This window comes from Penicillium antarcticum, assembly GCF_028974205.1.
Source record: "Penicillium antarcticum strain IBT 31339 chromosome Unknown utg000002l_segment0_segment0, whole genome shotgun sequence".
In the NCBI taxonomy this organism is placed as follows: Eukaryota; Fungi; Ascomycota; class Eurotiomycetes; order Eurotiales; family Aspergillaceae; genus Penicillium; species Penicillium antarcticum.
The window spans coordinates 1,891,151-1,908,498 of record NW_026695300.1 but is presented as its reverse complement, the minus strand read 5'-3'; the positions used below and the strand labels follow the sequence as shown (position 1 = coordinate 1,908,498).

General features: G+C 50.0%; 9 protein-coding genes across 9 annotated transcripts; 4 read left to right on the top strand and 5 right to left on the bottom strand.

The window, feature by feature from the left end:
- Positions 1-81: 81 nt before the first annotated feature.
- Positions 82-655, bottom strand: N7508_001701 (VOC family protein; the record flags this gene model as incomplete). The annotated part of the gene is made up of 4 exons (XM_058459767.1): positions 82-100; positions 155-246; positions 299-461; positions 513-655. 4 exons carry the CDS (start codon positions 653-655, stop codon positions 82-84), a joined length of 417 nt encoding a protein of 138 aa, XP_058323299.1.
- A 470-nt stretch (positions 656-1,125) lies between these two features.
- N7508_001700 (uncharacterized protein) lies at positions 1,126-1,873 on the top strand (the record flags this gene model as incomplete). The annotated part of the gene is made up of 2 exons (XM_058459766.1): positions 1,126-1,767; positions 1,823-1,873. The coding sequence occupies 2 exons, from the start codon at positions 1,126-1,128 to the stop codon at positions 1,871-1,873; spliced, it is 693 nt and encodes a 230-aa protein (XP_058323298.1).
- Positions 1,874-2,191: 318 nt separating this feature from the next.
- N7508_001699 (nucleotide triphosphate diphosphatase NUDT15) lies at positions 2,192-2,952 on the bottom strand (the record flags this gene model as incomplete). Its single annotated transcript, XM_058459765.1, has 3 exons — positions 2,192-2,326; positions 2,515-2,717; positions 2,859-2,952. The coding sequence occupies 3 exons, from the start codon at positions 2,950-2,952 to the stop codon at positions 2,192-2,194; spliced, it is 432 nt and encodes a 143-aa protein (XP_058323297.1).
- Positions 2,953-3,628: 676 nt separating this feature from the next.
- N7508_001698 (uncharacterized protein) lies at positions 3,629-4,210 on the top strand (the record flags this gene model as incomplete). Its single annotated transcript, XM_058459764.1, has 1 exon — positions 3,629-4,210. One exon carries the CDS (start codon positions 3,629-3,631, stop codon positions 4,208-4,210), a length of 582 nt encoding a protein of 193 aa, XP_058323296.1.
- A 755-nt stretch (positions 4,211-4,965) lies between these two features.
- N7508_001697 (uncharacterized protein) lies at positions 4,966-9,423 on the bottom strand (the record flags this gene model as incomplete). Its single annotated transcript, XM_058459763.1, has 3 exons — positions 4,966-7,154; positions 8,354-8,507; positions 8,581-9,423. 3 exons carry the CDS (start codon positions 9,421-9,423, stop codon positions 4,966-4,968), a joined length of 3,186 nt encoding a protein of 1,061 aa, XP_058323295.1.
- A 740-nt stretch (positions 9,424-10,163) lies between these two features.
- On the top strand, positions 10,164-10,962 carry N7508_001696 (thiamine-binding protein; the record flags this gene model as incomplete). Its single annotated transcript, XM_058459762.1, has 4 exons — positions 10,164-10,229; positions 10,279-10,384; positions 10,681-10,783; positions 10,896-10,962. The coding sequence occupies 4 exons, from the start codon at positions 10,164-10,166 to the stop codon at positions 10,960-10,962; spliced, it is 342 nt and encodes a 113-aa protein (XP_058323294.1).
- A 408-nt stretch (positions 10,963-11,370) lies between these two features.
- mdr2 (ATP-binding cassette permease mdr2) lies at positions 11,371-13,805 on the bottom strand (the record flags this gene model as incomplete). Its single annotated transcript, XM_058459761.1, has 2 exons — positions 11,371-12,522; positions 12,576-13,805. 2 exons carry the CDS (start codon positions 13,803-13,805, stop codon positions 11,371-11,373), a joined length of 2,382 nt encoding a protein of 793 aa, XP_058323293.1.
- Positions 13,806-14,248: 443 nt separating this feature from the next.
- On the top strand, positions 14,249-15,754 carry N7508_001694 (Hsp90 co-chaperone CDC37; the record flags this gene model as incomplete). Its single annotated transcript, XM_058459760.1, has 2 exons — positions 14,249-15,204; positions 15,265-15,754. The coding sequence occupies 2 exons, from the start codon at positions 14,249-14,251 to the stop codon at positions 15,752-15,754; spliced, it is 1,446 nt and encodes a 481-aa protein (XP_058323292.1).
- A 339-nt stretch (positions 15,755-16,093) lies between these two features.
- Positions 16,094-17,212, bottom strand: N7508_001693 (clathrin light chain CLC1; the record flags this gene model as incomplete). The annotated part of the gene is made up of 4 exons (XM_058459759.1): positions 16,094-16,445; positions 16,549-16,649; positions 16,719-16,951; positions 17,011-17,212. The coding sequence occupies 4 exons, from the start codon at positions 17,210-17,212 to the stop codon at positions 16,094-16,096; spliced, it is 888 nt and encodes a 295-aa protein (XP_058323291.1).
- Between the last annotated feature and the right edge of the window lie 136 nt (positions 17,213-17,348).

Genomic DNA, 17,348 nt, shown 5'->3' with positions numbered 1-17,348 from the left:
CATTGCTAGTTTATCATCAACCCATGTTCGTTTGTGGGGTTGGCCAGTTGGTCCTGGCTTCATTGTTATGGTAGCAGTCAATTAAGCATAGTTCGACACCCTATGGTCTCTGTTAGCACTCAAATCTTGCGTATCAAGCAATGAATTGACTTACTCGATGAGATTTCCATCGGGGTCTCTCACATATACACTGTGGATCTTTCCAACAGCCCCGGTTCTTTCTACAATCTTGGCACCCTCCAGAATCTGTAAGCATTAACATCCGGCTAGCTCCGCACCAGTAACAAGGCACGCATACTTCAATTCTTGCTTCTTTGAAGGCAGCCAGAACCGTTTCGACATTATCATCAGTCAAAAAACACAAATCGGCACTTCCGGGCATAACATCCTGGGCCTTGGGCTCGAACTCCCTGCCTGATTGGTGGAGGTTTATTTTCTGGCTTCCGAAGATAAGAGCGTGTCTTCTCGGGTCAGTACTCAACTTGAAAAGCCTATTTGGAAGATAAAAATACCTCTGTACGGCTTGATTGAGGGGTGATGTGAAGATCTCATGCCGCATGCCGAGGTAGGTTGTGTACCAGGCCACCGTCTTGGGAATGGAGCGGACGGTGAGGACCAAGTGGTCCAAAGATTTGACTGTAAACTTGCTTGCCATTGTTTCAGATCATCAGATGTACATGCCAAGTTTGTAGTTGCCTGAAGATCCCCAGGTGCCCAGGTGGGATAATGGCATGACTCAGCTAATATACGCGACACATCGGTGTACCCGAGGTTGTTGATATTAGAGTACTCACGTTACAACTACAATTTAATGTATATAAACCACCCACTCCCCTTGCTTGGGAGTGAGGGGAAAGTGGCTGACTCGTGTATCTGTCACACGAATGAAAATGTCTCATGAAACCCACCAAAGCCACTTATCTACCCCGCTGACCAAGTATAGAATAGCTTCAAGGAACAGGATATCTTGGCTGTGGCTCAGCCGTGAGATCATCGGGCATTGGACGGGCCAAATGCCGCAATATTCTTTTCGGGTTAAATAGCCCAAAGCTATTAATGCTATTTATCCAACAGTTTCCCCCCTCACGCCCTCACGCAGCTATCCCAGCCATTCAACCCCTCACCATGTCGTATACCTCCTATACAGACGCCAGATTATTCCACACATCCTCCCCCAAACCACGCAAAACCCTCCGTTCCCCGCAACGCAACATAGCCTTCCGAAACCACTATATCGCCGAAACAAAAACTGTCCTCGTGCTCAAACCATTCGGAAGCCCCCACTCCGCTGTCGCGTATAAGATCACCGAGGATGACGGTACACCCACCTTCACAGTGAGCGGTCGCAAATATGGCGATCGCTCATGTCGAGAATTCCGCGACGCCTCAGGTCTGCCGTTGTTCGAGCTGCATCGGAAATGGGGCTGGACGATATCGTGGTCGGTTAGTTTGCCGGGGTGCGACACGGCAACGATAGCAACAGGGACACCGCGGGTCGGTGGATTTGGGAGCTCGGCTGGGAATTTGAATCTGAATTTTGAGAATGCCGCTGCCTTTGAGTTGAAGTCTGTGGATGAGAAGATGCTGACGTTAAGGGTGGAGCGGCATGGGAATGCGCTTGCGGCGTTTGATGTTGTTGATGGTGATCGGAAGGTTGCTGAGATTAAGGAGAGTATCCAGCATAATGAGAAATTGGCTTTGGTTTCTAGGCAGGGGTGGCGGCCTGCGCTGGATGTTATTGTAATGCCTGGTGTGGATATCTCGTTGGTGAGTGGATGTCTTCCTGGTTTGTAGATGTGTAGACACTGACTTCTCTTCTTAGGTTGCGACTATTGCAGTCATTGTATCTGACTGGGTGTTTGGGTCGAAGTAATTGTTCCTCTAAGCATTTAAAAGCGTTTCAAGCAAATGCCAAGATGATTCCAGTTCTTATTTCTGGCTTGGCAGGTACACTGCTGGTCTGCATCAGCTTTTCAACTTTCAGTTATTCAATACCATGTTTCCCTTGCGATTCACTCGAGCATATCATTCTATAGCAAGGTGCCATTCAACATCTTACTAGTTTCTTCTATCTGATACCCCAACCCATAAGAGGACGTAGAGGTTCTTCTTTTCGATCAGGAGGGACAAGACATTGTAGAGGTGTCTCAATCCAAGCTGGAACGAGACATCAGAACTCAAGCAGCAGCCATCACAACCGGAACTCCGGACGCTGTTTAAACAATTCTGAGAGAGGCATAAACAAGTTCCGCCCCTCGCCCAAACCATCCTTCATCTCATCCCACGAAATCCATTCCCAAGCCTCACACTTTTCCGGCTCCATATTCTACAAAACCAAAAGTAAGTCTCGTATTGCATCGATGGCGGAATGCAAAATAAGCAATATAAAGCCTGTCAAGTCACACACAAAAGAAGCAAAAGGTACACCTGCAGACGACATATTGAAAAAAAGCAAAGAAAAAGCAATACTGACAGCACCAGAAAACGCCATCCCTAAATTGAAGTGAGACTCACCTCCGGTTCCTGATTCTCTGAAACATGGGCTCCCATGAAAATAGTAACATAATGTTTATTTTCTTCTCCCAGAAGTGAATTCACGGCTGTCAGAAACCGCACATTCGAGATTTTCTGCCCGGTTTCCTCGAGGACTTCACGCTCGGCGCAGGTCTCGAAGGATTCACCGAATTCGAGATGGCCGCCTGGTAGAGCCCATGTGCCTGCATTGACCAATAGATAGCTTCATTAACAGCGGCAAGGATAGCTTGTTTTGATCGCCCGCGTGCAGGGCAGTACAGCTCTGTCTACAGGAGGCAGGCAGGGGCGGGGATGCAAAAAGCGGAGATCGGGATGAAACATACCAGCACCGACACTTCCTTGTCGCTTGCCAATGACGAATTTGCCATCGGGGTTGAGGACGAAGACCCCGACTCCGACTTTGACTTGGGGATCCATGGTGGAAGTTGATGTTGGATATTGGTGTTGATGTTGTGGCTTCCCTCCCGAAGTGGAGGCGATATGTTCGATCTGCGCTGTACATTCATTCTGACTAACTTACCCCTGGACTGCACTTGCAACGCGATTGCAGTTATTCACTGTCGTGGAACATGATCTCGCCTTTATGCCCAAAAACAGGCTTTCTATGAGATCCGCAATAATTGACCGACTCTGTTTTGTCAATATTTACGCTGCCCCGGTACAATATGCACAGTTACAACCCAAACAGAAAAAGACGGTATGCACAAAAAGCAATTCTTCAGTGAGCGACTCCCTTCCCGAACTACATGAACTTGCATCGAACTATAAGGGTCTGGACGCACGAGCTAGCATGGATAATACTTCCAAGGTAGATACAGCAGATCCGTCAAAGTAGCGATGATCTTCGTCGGGAATCCTGACACCTTTTTTCGAGTCGCTATTGGGATGTACATGATGTGATCTGTACAGTACAGACAAAATTGACCCCCTTCTCCGTTGTCTTTTCCGTGAGATAGGAATTTAAGCATATATATATACCTCGTCCACGCCCGGCAACAGTAGACAGTAGCTCTCACTCCAACATTCACACAGGCCTTCTGCGAGACCTTCTCCACGGCCACCTCTTCACACTTTTTCAATTCAATCCACCAAAATGAAGTTCACTCTCATCACCATTGCCTTCACAGCCCTGACCGGCACGACCCTCGCCCAAATCGGTAACGGCGGTGCCCTCAGTGGAGATCTGGGTAAAGGCCTCGGTGGGGCTCAAGGTCAAGGCCAGGGTCATGGCCCGGGAGGTCTCGACCTCGAGAAGAATTTGGCAAAGTTGACTGGACCGGGTGCAAGGGGTCCTCAGGCTCTTCCTGCTGGTTTGACTAACCCGGGTCCGAAGGGTCCTCAGTCTCTTCCTGGTGGGTTGACTGAGCCAGATGCAAAGGCTCTTCAGGCTCCTCCTGCCTTGACTGGACCTGGTGCTGAGGCTTCTCCTCGTGCTCCCCCTGCCGTGAAGGCCCGTTCCGAAGCCATCTCATCTCCAACACCGACCCCGTCTATCCGAGCGTTCAACGGGTCCGGTTCTAGCGCCGCCTCTACCCCCATGCCTACCCTCAGACGTGTTAAGCGTACCTTGCTTGCATCTGCTGTTCCTGCTTCGTCGGCGGTTGTGGCTTCTTCGGTTACTACTCCCAGCTCTAGTGCTGGTGTTATTGCTCGTTTGGAGAAGCTTCTTTATTAGATGTTTCATGCTGTTGAGAGGCTAGGCTGGTCTGGTCTTGGTTTTGCTGGACGATGTGGAATGTTGAATCGTGCACATTGTTTCGGAGGATATGCTTGGTTTGTTGAGTGGAGGATGCGCGATGCTGTGGTAGTTGTTGCTACTGCTGTTGGCATGTGACTTTTCGGTTTTGGTTCCTTATTGCGAGTATATACTCGTGACAAAGAAAAGTAGATAAATGACCTTCTTTGCAATGCTTCTTTGTTGCAAATGACAATGTGGTTCCTGGGTGTAGAGAACGAAGCATGTATAGCGTTAAATTGTGATAATCGGTACTCACAAGCTTTCCAGGTCATAGGAGGAAGCTTCAACTTTCCTGGTCTTCAAGGATGACTCCGTCTATATCACCTAACTCATTAATACTTTCATCGCTATTTTCTGGGACTTAGTACAAGTCGACATTCTTGATGACTGAGCTTACCCAAAGACTATATAGACTGGTTGATATGACTCGGTTTGCTTTAATCCTAGGAGCCAGGCATTTTTCAAGATTTTATATTACCTATGAGTATAGCAGGACCCTATGCTTTTCATGGGAATGTTTGTCGAGTTTGTTGCACTGTTCGCGATCCTTACGCGAGACTTTTATAATATATTGCCATTCATTTGTAAGCAGTAGACCTTGGACGATGGATGCCAGCTCAAAGCATGATTGCTTCAGCGAAGCCCATTGCCGAAATGAAAACCAATATATCAGGTCAACTTCTACGATACAGTCAAGCCAACGCACTCTTTAGCCTCCAAATTGCTATCCCAGCCGACGCAATCTCAGAACCATTCTCACCAATCAGCAGCTCAGCATTCTCAATGGCAGGAAGTTTGGCCGATTCCAACCCATAGTTGAATGCCCAGAGCAAGGACCCTCTTTTCGCAAATCGCAGCGTAGGTCCAAGGTCATGGCTACTATTGGCCTGCCGCCCCGCAAAATCAGAAATCGCCGCGTCATCAGCGACCTCGCCTAGGTAAGACACGAGCAGGTCGACGGATGGATTAAAGCCAAGGTAGTGCAAGCCATCCATCGAACAGGCAGCAGGCTTGCCGAGACGATGTGACGAAGCAGATGTCATTGTCACGACACTCGTACGGTTGTTTCGTTCGCAGACAACCCACTCCTCCCAGCCCGAAATATTGAATGTCTTCCCCGCATAAACAACACCGCTATTCGCATAACTTGGCGGTGTCTCTACACGGGTGACTCTCATGGGCAGGCGGTCACGGAGGGGGCCTTTGGAGGGGTTGAGACCAGGAGTATAGCTAAACGTCGCCGTTTTCGAGCCAGTGTGTGGCCCGAAAACGACATGGCCGCTGTAGTTAGCTAGTGCTTGGTTGAATGTTTTCGGGATGATGGGTAGACTCGGGACGACGACGAGCTTGTATCCTTGGATCGGTTGCTCAGGACTGATCACATCAACAGAGAGACCGAGACGACGGAGAGCGGAATAGAAGTTATACACGAGGTCCATGTATTGGACCGTTGGATCCGTATAGCTCGTATCTTTAGAGCTCCACTCTCCACTGTAGGGATCGATGGCCCAAACTTGTACAGAAACGTAGTCGAATACAAGAGCCACATCTGCTTGATGCTCCTGTGCTTGGTCAGCATTGAGTGCTTCCCTGAGCATCGGGAGATCTTCATCTATCACTGTCTGAATCTCGAGAAAGCCTTCATCTGGGAAACCGTCTGAGGTAAACAGACCGGACAATGTCTGCTCTTGCGCGTATGGGACTTGACGCCAACGGAAGTAGGACACCATATCACCCATATCTGCGAATGTTTCGAGCGTCCAGAGGCGCACCATGCCCTTTAATGGAGACACCCGGTAAGGACTCCAGTTTAGAACGCCCGTTTGCATCTCCATGACGCCAAATGGCCCGGATGTTTTGTTGTACGCAGCACCCGCAACACCGCGATAAAGAGCATGATGCAGCGCTTGCCAGTCGGGTAGACCGGTGCGTAGATATCTTGCCTGGTCGTCCAAAGAGAGCCACGAGAATGAGCTCGGGCCAGACAGGGGATACTCGTCAAATGTTGCGAGATCGAGTCCTACCTCGCGCGAGAACTTGAAGTGGTCGAAGTCGGTGAAGCCCATCATGAAATTATGCGTGATGAATTGTGTCGGTGCATATTGCCTCAGGATCTCTGTCTGCTTCCGGGCAAATTCGATTATCATGTCTGAGCTGAATAGGTACCAATCAAGAACATGGTCGGGCTGTGGTGTGTAGACCTGCAAGAATGGAGGCTGAATCACATCAAAGCTAGTATATTGGTCCGACCAGAACAGACGGCCCTGGGCAGCGTTTAAGTTTTCGATGGTGCCGTACTTCTTTTGCAGCCATGTTTGGAATCGCCTGACGGCATGGTGATCGTAGCTCTGCGTGGTGTCGTGACATCCGAACTCGTTATCTAATTGCCAACCCGCCACAGTTGGGTTTTGACCGTACCGCTCGGCCAGTTTTCGCGTGATGTTCTGGCTCAGTATACGGTAGTCAGTCGAGGAAGTACTATAGGTTCGGCGCGACCCGAAGAGCAATGTGGTATTGGTGTGGTCCACGAAGCTGACATCGTACTTTTCAGTGAGCCAGTTGGGTGGACCTGCTGTGGGCGTTCCAATGATTGCTTTGAGGTGATAGCGAGCAAGCAGCTCGAGAGTCCTATCGAGAAGAGTGAAATTGTATTGCCCTTCAGCCGGTTCTAAGATGGCCCAGTCGAATTCGTTGACTCGCACGTACGATAGGTTCGCATCTCGCATTTGAGCAAAGTCAGACTCCCACTTCTGTTCCGGCCATTGTGAGGGGTAGTAGTCCACTGCCAAGTGAGTACCACTTGGCCAGCGATCAAGTGAGGGCTCTGATGGCCCAGATGTGTCGTGCGTAGCACCCACATAACCAACAAGGAGGGCAGTGGCTAATGAGTGAACAAGCATGGTTACAGGTATGCAAAGGTAAACTATTGATTCTGTTGGATCTTGCGGGGTTATGTAGTGCTGTGTTGGCTTCTCTTATATAGGCTTAGAAGCTGCAGGGTTCAGCTAGCGACATTTAGTTCACAATTTCGAGTTACCGAAAGCTAACAGGAGTATGATGACTTATTGTCGGAGTTGAACCGCGTGGGTTTGTCCACGAATCGGGCTTGTTCTATCGCCGAGGGCTGTTGTACAATATCTTCAAGGCCACATACGTTCAAATATAGCCTTGGAAGACTGATTCATTCTATCTTTGTTATGACGATCAGCGGCTCTTGTAAAGAGTAAGAAGTACTCGTCCGTCTAGGAGTTACTCCCAACTGTAGCATCCAACAATACCCTCATTTGGGCATTAGTATGGCTCCTTTGGGGACGAAACTCCACTTTTACTAGCATCAAGGCGGTAGGTGATCTCCAACCAAGCCATATTTAACCGGTATTTAACCGATCATATAGCTACAGGTATGTGAACATATATGTATTATATATTCATGCTTCTCTCCTATAGAAAAATGAAGCATCAAAGCTTGTACGGAGAGAGGCAACTTCTTTGTAAACGAAGCATGTTAAATGTCAATCCTGCAGAAACATACAGAGACATCTCTCTTCCATAATGGCGGCCACAGATTTATGAAACGATAAATGTAACGAGTAGCCCTCGGGGGCGAGCAACATGAGTTCGCTTGAGCCATGATTGATCCGCTTTCCGAGTGGCCAGGTGGACCATTCGGCTTGGGTAACATTGAGAGCAGGTTGAAGTGGTCAATGGCATGTCCAGCTTTACTCAAGAAGTAACCGGCATGAAAGCTTTAAAAAGAGAAATGAACGCCACAAAGCGGCAGTGATTTTCCAACACCTAGGTAAAGGAGTGATATATTAATATCTGCAGTCATTAAGCATACGTAAACCCCAAAAAAGCCGCCCGAATCTCGGGGAAGAGTTAGAAAATAACAAAAGAAGAAAAGACGAAATCGCAACGCCACCAAGACCAATAGTGAAAACTAACGTAGTGTACAAACCGAACAAGTCACACGATAAAAATGCAATATATTAGAACCTGAAAAAAGAGTCGTGTGTCCATAAACATGTCATGTTGAATGGGAATGAGAAAGTCTTCGTGAACCAAACAAAGCGCACTCACTCGGATCCTGGTTACTATTGCAGCCATCATACCAGCCTTGATCGATTAGCTGGGCCTCCAGGGATCGCCAATATCCAGCCTTTCCACCGGCCCCAGTCTTGAGATCGAGGTCGCCAAGGCGGATCTCAACTGGTCGCTTTTCATCATGGGGTATCTATCAGTAGATATCAGTATCGAGGGTAGAAGTGTCGGCTCAACTCTCCACCGTGACTGAAAGCGGTACTCACTTTGATGAACATCGTACAATCTCTTAGTGTCATAGCAAGCGACATGTCCCTCGACTTCGCCCCGGGCCCCTGCAGCCCAACATCCCCTTCAATCTTCTGCAACGACTGCAACCTCCGCAAAGTCGAATTGCAATACAAAATACGAGCCAGCCGCGATCGATCCTTGCAGCCCTTAATCAAACCGGTAGCTCGCGACACATCCTCAAATTTCTCAGACACCAAATCCAGCGGACAAAACGACCGCTGCTCTTTATGTCCGAGAAGTAAAGACTCGCGGTTCTTCATTTCGCGCAGCGCACAAGTTCGACACCTATGCGCCGCAGCCGGCGCAGAAGGCGACTGATTCAGCCATTTAGGTTTCAGTTCGGCTAAAGTCGCGTCAGGTTCACCATCAGTCGTCATGTCAGTAATGAGCAAACCAAAAGGTTCACTAAGGCACAGATAACCGCCATGGCGCTTCTTCGGACGAGAACCGGTTACTTCATCTGCACGGAGACGCTCATTACAGCGAGCGAGGAGACCGGCGGGGAGTTGGACGAGAGTTTGGTCGACTAATTCCTCCGGAGGGAAGAGCGGTCGAATGATAGTATCGAAATTGCGAACGATCTCTTTGTAAGAGATATCGGCGGCAGTTTCTTTGCGCAGTCGGAGTAATTTTCCTTTGAGGCGCGCTGGGAGAGAGTTGAGTTGGTCTTGTCGGTCAATTGCCGCGGAAAGTGACCTGTTTGGGTCTTTCAGTGTGCTTCCCGCTGTGGCGAAGCGGTAGATCACATTTGCTCCTCCCTCTGCGAGATAGATGAGCTGAACTCCCGGTGGGAGTTCAAGGAGACTGGGCTTGGTCATCCGATTGGGCGATTGAATTCAGGCTCACTGTCATGACGGGGCTAATTGGAGATAGCTGGTGATTGGATCTTAACGGGATTTGCCGCTGGGAGTGCAATGGGGCGCGAAACAAGCTCTCCGGGGGATCGCTTTTGCATGCAGGGCTGGAGGCTAATCTGATTGAGAGGGGCTAGGCCGCGCTTAGTGGGTAAATGAAACACTTCAATCTCGATCTCGATCTGTGGCCGACCGTAGACGCGAACGTTGATACTGCCCGAGGTTATTCACTCGCTCTCTCTCCGACCGCCCGGGCCGATCTCCGGAGAAAACGGACTCAAAGACGAGACGAGAAGTTGAGGCTGAACTGGTACAAACTCGATAGTTACAGTTCTCGATATTCCGAGAGTACAGTAGTGGATGACGTGCAGGGGTTCGTTCTTACTGGTATTCAGTTACCCCTGCAGTCGATCATCCCAAGTGATATAAAATAAAATAGAAGAGAAGAAGTAAAATGAGTAGAAAGAGAGAAGTCGGGCACAGACGAGCAATGGCGGTCAGCAATCTGATACCTCACAGCTCGAGAGGCGTGTGCATCGAGATAAAAAGAAGGTCTGGGATGTTCAGCCCTGCCACACCTTGACTCAAATATTCACAAACACCTCACACCATCCTTACACGACTGATATTGAAAAGTCCCAGGTCGGCCACATCGCATAGACCTCTTCTTTCTCTACCCCACCTCTTCTCATCAACAACACAACATGGACCCGACACCAACTACCATCCCAACGCCGGCTCACTGCGTCGCCGACTTCTGTCTGATTCCGGTAAGAAAAGTGCAAATACCTCTAATAAGCTCCCAACTTACACCCCCAGATCGGCACGGGCTCGCCCTCAGTCTCAGCCCAGATCGCCGACGTCCAGCGGTTGATCGAAACATGCGGCTTGAAGTATGTCATGCATTCCGCAGGCACAACCATCGGTAAGAGCTCCCCTTAGGCGTACCTACAAAGCTGCATCTGCATAACCCTGGTCCATGGCGCAATCTTTCTTGGGGTTAGCTCGGTAGCTCTGGTAGCACCTACAGTACTCTTCGTTTCCCCCGGGACGAGATGGCAATCAGAGATGCTCCCCAAAGGCACAATCAGCCGGAATCACAACCGGAGGACCTCGGTATACCCCGTGGCTATTTGCATACACCTACTTGTACAGCTACAGGTACAGGTGCCTATTCTGGAGAGCTGAGAGCTGACCTTTGTATCGCTTGTTTTCTTATAGAGGGACCCTGGGATCGGGTTCATCAGGTTATCGGGCAGGCGCATACTATCCTTCATCAGCAGGGGATTGTTCGGATTCAGACTGATATTCGTGTTGGATCGAGGTTAGTGTTTTCCTTCCTGTTTTCTGCTTATCCGAGTCTTGTTGTTTCTATGTTTTCTTCTGCATGGGATCCGGATTCCTTCCATGTCGAATCTATACTGATTTCATTACAGAACCGATAAGACGCAGTCCTTTGAGGATAAGGTTAGCAAGGTGCGAGAGCTGCTAGCCAAGGACTAGATTTCAGGCATTCCAAGGACCTCGACGGTAGTCCGGAGAAGCCAATGCAGTTGACTTGTTGAACCATGTCTTATGCCATGAATAGCGATGCTATTTCTGTTCTCACATGCCACATGGGATGCTGGCTTTTGTCAAGTAAAACCACCACATTCAACACGAAATGGAGAAGTTTTTGCGTTAGAAGTCAACATTATATTGATACCAAGATTTACATCGTTGCCGCTAACTTAATATCTATCGCAAAAAAGAAAAAAAATCATGATGCAAAATGTGTATGAGAAGAGAGAACTCGGAAGAAAGGTGAGTATAAATGCAGAGAGAACGTGTTCAATAAGAATAAGTGGAGATGCCGTAGCCGGGGGACAAGGGGGGTGAAGATAAAAAGTAACAAAAGGGTATGGAGTGCGATTACTCCTTTTTGCGAGAGGAATGTTCATCAACCCCGACTTCTGCTTCTTCTTCTTCCTCCTCCAACTCCTCCAACTCAGGCTCGGCCTCGGCCTCCTTCCCGAAATCCCAGAGCCGGTCAGTATCGACCGGCTTTGGGGCCGGAGGTTGAGCAGTTTCGCCGCCGCTCATTTGCCATTCCATAAGCTTGGAGAAAGCGCCGTCGTGGGAGCTGAGCTGCTCGTATGAGCCTTGCTCAGCGACCTTGCCATCGTTACCGAGGACGATAATCGTGTCAGAGCGCTTGATTGTGGAGAGGCGGTGGGCGATGCTGATGGTGGTGTTGTTGCCGCGGAGGAGAGCGGCTAGTGCGCTGTTTACGAGGGTTTCGGATTCGGCATCTAGGGCGGAAGTTGCTTCGTCCAGGATCAAAATATCGGGTTCCTTGATGAGGGCACGCGCAATGGCAATGCGCTGCTTTTGGCCGCCGGAGAGTTGAGCTCCGCGAGCTCCGACGTGAGTGTCGAGTCCGTTGGGGAAGTCACTGATGAATTGGCAGTTGGCCTTGCGGGCAGCTGCAATTATCTCTGATCTCGATGCGTTGGGCAGACCGTAGGAAATGTTGTCGGCAATTGTTCCGGAGAACAGGACGGGCTCTTGTGAGACAACTCCAATCTTTCTCCGCAGGGACTTGGCGTTCATTCCCTTGATGTCCTTGCCGTTGATCAGAACTCGGCCTTCGGTAGGGCCGTAGAACCGAAGTAAAATGGACGCAATGGTGGATTTACCACCTCCAGATGGTCCGACAATTGCCACGTTCGTTCCTTGAGGGATCTCAAAGTTCAAGTCCTGGAAGACCGTCACAGCAGGACGGGTGGGATAGCTGAATGTGACATTTTCGAATTTGATAGGGCCGCGGGCGGATTCAACCTTGAGACCCTTGGTCGGGTGAATTGTAGGTTGACGGTCTTGCAACTCGAAGAGTCGGCTTGCCGCACCCACGCCCTTCATCAGTTCTGAGTAGAAGCTGGACAAACCAAACATGCTAGATCCTGCATATGCTGTGTACATAAGGAATGAGGTCAGTTCTCCAATACTGATAGCACCAGATTGAACCATTCCACCGCCAACATAGAGCAGACACAGAATGGTCATATTTCCCATCAAGCCAGTCTAATATAAAGTCAGCTGAATTCACTGATTCCCCATCGCCTCAGCAAACTTACCGAACTGAAGAAGGTTGCACTAATCAAAGATTCTTTCTTTCCAAGGTTGAAGATTTTCCGAACTTGAGTGTTGTAACGGTTGACCTCAAGAACCTCACCAGCAAAAGACTGGCTAGTCTTCACATTTCCCAAGCGTTCTTCGGCAATCTTAGTCAAAGATCCTAAGTTCTTTTGGATCTTGCGACTGAGGTTCCTGATAGCGCGGCCATAGAAAAGAGCACCAAGACCAATTGGAGGTAGCAACAAAAGCAAGACACTGGACAGCTTCAAGCTGGTGTAAGCCATCAGACCGAAACCAGCAGCACCGCTAACAGCAGCTCGCAATCCATCGGACAAGTTCTGAGTGATACTCTTGCCAACAATAATAGTATCGGAGCTAAGTCGCGAGATCAGGTCACCAACTCGGTTTGCATCGAAGAACTCAGCATCCTGGACGAAAGTTTGGCGGAAAAGCTTGGAACGAAGTCTGGCAACAATTCGCTCACCGACGATTCGGAGGATAATGATGCGTCCATAGTTGGCACCAGCACCGACAAGCAAGATTCCACCGAGAGCAGTGTAGAACATGGGAAGACTCAGGCCGAACAGTTCGCCGCCTCCCTCCGCTACGCTCTTGGTTGCGGTGTCCATAATTTTACCAATGGAGAAGGGAATCGACATAGTGATAGACGAAGAGATCAAAAGGAAGAAGAAAGCAAAGCCGAGGGCCTTGGATTCGGGACGTGCAACTTTCAAGAGTCGCCAGATTTCTTGGAATCCGGACTTCTTGCCCGATGCGCCGTCCTTAGCCAATCTGGCGCTCATATTTACCTGTGCCGCCTGTGCCGCTCGCTCGGACAACTCGAATCCTTTCTCCTCTTCATCTTCCTTCGGTTCCGGAGTCGACCGGGATGCTTGGTTTTGGGCTTGCTCTTGAGGAGGCGTGGACGCGGGAGGTTTCACTTGAAGGAGGTTCGTGGTGGAAGAAAACAGGCGGGTCTGCGATACAATGCGAGACGCTAAAGGGATATATTTGACGTTTTTATGTTGAAGCAATGGCGGACTAGATCCGTCGCGGAGGGCTCCCGATGCGGTTGAGTAGAGTCGGTTCAACCCATTGCGATCGCCGGTAGCTATTGAAGGCGACGTCGTTTTGGGGAGTAGATCGCGAGTAAAGGAGCTGTATGGTCTCAAGGCCTGCCGTGGGCTAACGCCCAGGGCTAAGGACACTGGCAACCGGGTACCGCGCATCTCGGGGTTGGATCGGATGAAGCTCGAAACGAAATTAGGATGTCAGGGAAAGGAACCAAGACATGGCATATCTGATTGAGTATATTCAGGTCGAGAACATCACATGGCAGTCAATCACTTCTTGAAAGTGCCAGAGATGTTGAGATGTGACGAGATCTGGAGCTCCGACGCCCGCGGCCATCGGCAAGCGGTTTTCGGGGGCTGATTCTGCCCAGTATTACCGCCTATAGAAGCCGGTCGAGGGCTTTCGATGCTTCGTTTATTTTGGCGCCGGAAGTGTTGTATATTCAAGTTTAAACTTGAGTCGTTCACCTCAGTAACATCTTGTCCAGCTTCTTTGTTACTCTTCTAATCCATAACTGTCGCCCTATCACAACGTGACCCTCCCACCTTTGCTGATACGTACCCCACCTCATACTGTACAACTTCACTGTCAGCCCAAGATGGTTCTTGACTACAGCAAATGGGACGCTCTAGAGCTCTCGGACGACTCGGACGTTGAGGTCCACCCCAATGTCGATAAGAAGTCGTTCATCCGGGCCAAGCAGGCCCAGATTCACCAACAACGAGAGCAGCGTCGCCATGAGATCAAGACCCTCAAGTACGAGCGCATTATCAACGACGGACTTTTGTCGCGCATTGACAAGCTCTTGGAGTCTCTCAAGAAGCATGAAGACTCCTCTGCCTCCCCCGATGAGTTCATTTTCCAAACTATCATGGACTTCGCCAGCAACCCCGCCGAGGACCAAGCTCCCGCCCCACCGGAAGGAGTCTATACACACGAGAAGGAGCAGCCCAAGTACTCTGCGATGATGAGCTCTTTGGTAGACCAGGTGAAGAAGGAGTTTGAAGATTCCAAGCCCGACAACTTGTTCAAGGCATACATCAAGGGCGTGACAGGACACTTGGAAAAGGTCCAGAGTCTCCAAAAGGAATTGTTCGCAAAGCTCGCACAGCTTGAGAAAGAAGAAGGCGCAAAGATCACCAGTGATCAGTTGCATGAGGGCTTCAACCAATCACACGTCTCCAAGGCCGAGCAGGTGAAAGCTGCTTCTAAAAACAAGGAGAGCTCCGTCGAGCTGCTGAACCCGGGTGCGGGAAGCTCCGCATCGAAGGCTGACGATGAGGGCGAGGATGATGACCCCGCCAATGTCGAAATCAGCCCGCTTGCAAAGAAATTCGCTCACCTTAGGACTGGTGACTATAAAGCCTATTTACAATTCATCTCTGCCAATCCAGAGATTGTCGCCGAGAAGGAGACGGATGGTCTACTTGTCGAGGCATTCAATAGTCAGCTCAAGGGTGACGAGGACTATGCCCGTCAATGTGTCCACCAAGGTTTGCTTTTGCAATACTGCCGGTCTCTCGGTCGTGACGGTATCCAGCTATTCTTCACTCGGTATGCTCCTGAGTCATTCTTTCTCGCAAGTTTGGTACCCAGCTAATGGATATATATCAGAATTACCACCAAGGATCACCGCGCATCAACCCTATTCAGCAATGATGTGAACGATACTTACTTCCGTATCAAGTCTCGCGCTGCCGAACTCAGCAAGGAGAACTCCGCATCCAATGACCCCGCTGGCGTAGAGCAGATCCAACTTCACGCCGTTGACCCCAACACCAAGATCACTATCAATCTCCCTGCTGCTGATAGCCAGGATCCCACCGAGATCGAGGTACGCAAGATCTTCGATGCTTTCCCTAAGGACTTGCAGAAGGCATTGGAGACCGAATCTCTGGATGAGGTGAACAAGGTCCTCGGCAAGATGACCGTCGAAGAGGCGGAGGTTATCGTGGAGCAATTGGGCAACGGCGGTATGCTCAGCCTTGAGGAGGGTATTGTAGATGCTACAACGGAAGAGGGCCAGAAGAAGTTGAAGGAGTTGGAGGCTGAGGGCAAGGAAGAAGTTGGCGAGCCTGGTGGCGATGTTACTGAACTTGACTAAGGATATCCCAAAAGCAATTGCATGAACAAATTATGTTTCGATTGTTCAACCTAGTATATCTCTATCCTGTCCACAAATCCAGACATCGCTGCTCTATATATCCGATTGACAAGTTACTATAGTTCAGCCCAGGATAGTAGAAGCAAAAAAAAAACCCTTGGTATTAACGATGCTATCGATTTGAGACTAAATTACAGATCGATCTCCCTGGACGGCTCGCTGCGTGGAGTAAAAAAAGAAAGAAAAGAACAAGAGACGCAGCGGCCAGCTCAAGTTCATTGTCACCGCATCCTTCAACCCCAGACTCCCGCTCCCCGGACCTCAAGCATCAAAGTGACTCTAGATTCCACTAGCTCCGGGTGCTTCCTGGTCCTTCTTGAGCTCGATCAACAGCTCGCGGAAGCGCTCCTTTCCGGAGCCGCTGGCACCGCCTGCGGAGCCCTTGCCCGAAACATCAACCAGCTTAGCAATGCGCTCCCAGCTTGTGCCTCCGGCGGAGGTGTCCTCTCTGTTGGCGAGGAACTGCTCGGCTTCGGAGCGGGTCTGGGTGCGGCCCTTGTCGGCCTTGTTGTTGTAGGAAAGGTAGAAAGCGTCAATGTCCTCCTTGGCTTTCGCAATTCTCTCGGCCTTCTTCTCGGCAGCGATCTCCTCACGGCGGGCAATCTCGGCGTCACGCTTCTCGCGCCATTCACTGTTTATTAATATATCAAGTTAGCCTAGTGCATTTGGCCAAGGGACCGAATGCGGTACGGGAATGGTATGCGCCGAGCATCCAGGTCTCAGAGTAGACTTACCGAACGAAGGGACCTTCATCCTCATCATTTTGAGTGCCCTGGTAGCCAGTAGGGGGGAAAGGAGAGCCGGAGCCAGTAATGGTACCACCGGGGGCAACGCGCTGAGTAGATGTAACCCCTGGTCAGCAAACTGTAATATCATCATGAGATAGAAATCGACAATTTCATACCTCGTTCTGTGCCTGGGTCTCCATTGAAGGGAAAGACGACTCAAATTGACCGATCTCTTCCACGGGCTCACCGTCATCTCCGCCTAATAGGTCGTTCCCCGCGTTGAGGTCCTCATCACCAACGTGGTCCTGAGGGGTAGCGAATTGGTCGGCATCTTCGCCGAGAGCAGCACGCTCACGAGCAAGGAAGTCATCTCCGGAGGTGCGCTGGGTATCGGCCACTTCGGTCTGGCCTAAATGCGGGTCATGTTAGCTCCGACGCAGCGGCAGGACAGTAAGGCGGGATGCATACCCTCAGAGAAGTCCTCCAGGGAAGGGAAACGGTCAGCCATCTTTGTAGTATGAATGAAGTGACTGGGAGGAGTAGTGAAGCCTTTGTCAGTATCAGAGTCAGAAAGGTCGATCAACTGCGAGGTTGAGATGGCCACGGGTGTCAACACGGGCGGCGAGACCCCGTCCGATTCTGCCAACTGGGCGGTCTGCATGGAGGTCATTGTTGCAATTGAGCAATTGGAAGCTTAAGAAATCGCGTACTTTACAGAAGAAGAAGAATCTCAGCTGGGAATTCAGTTTTGTTGACTTTTTTGTTTTCTAAATGGCAGGTGCGAAGTGAGCTCTCCATTGTCGTCG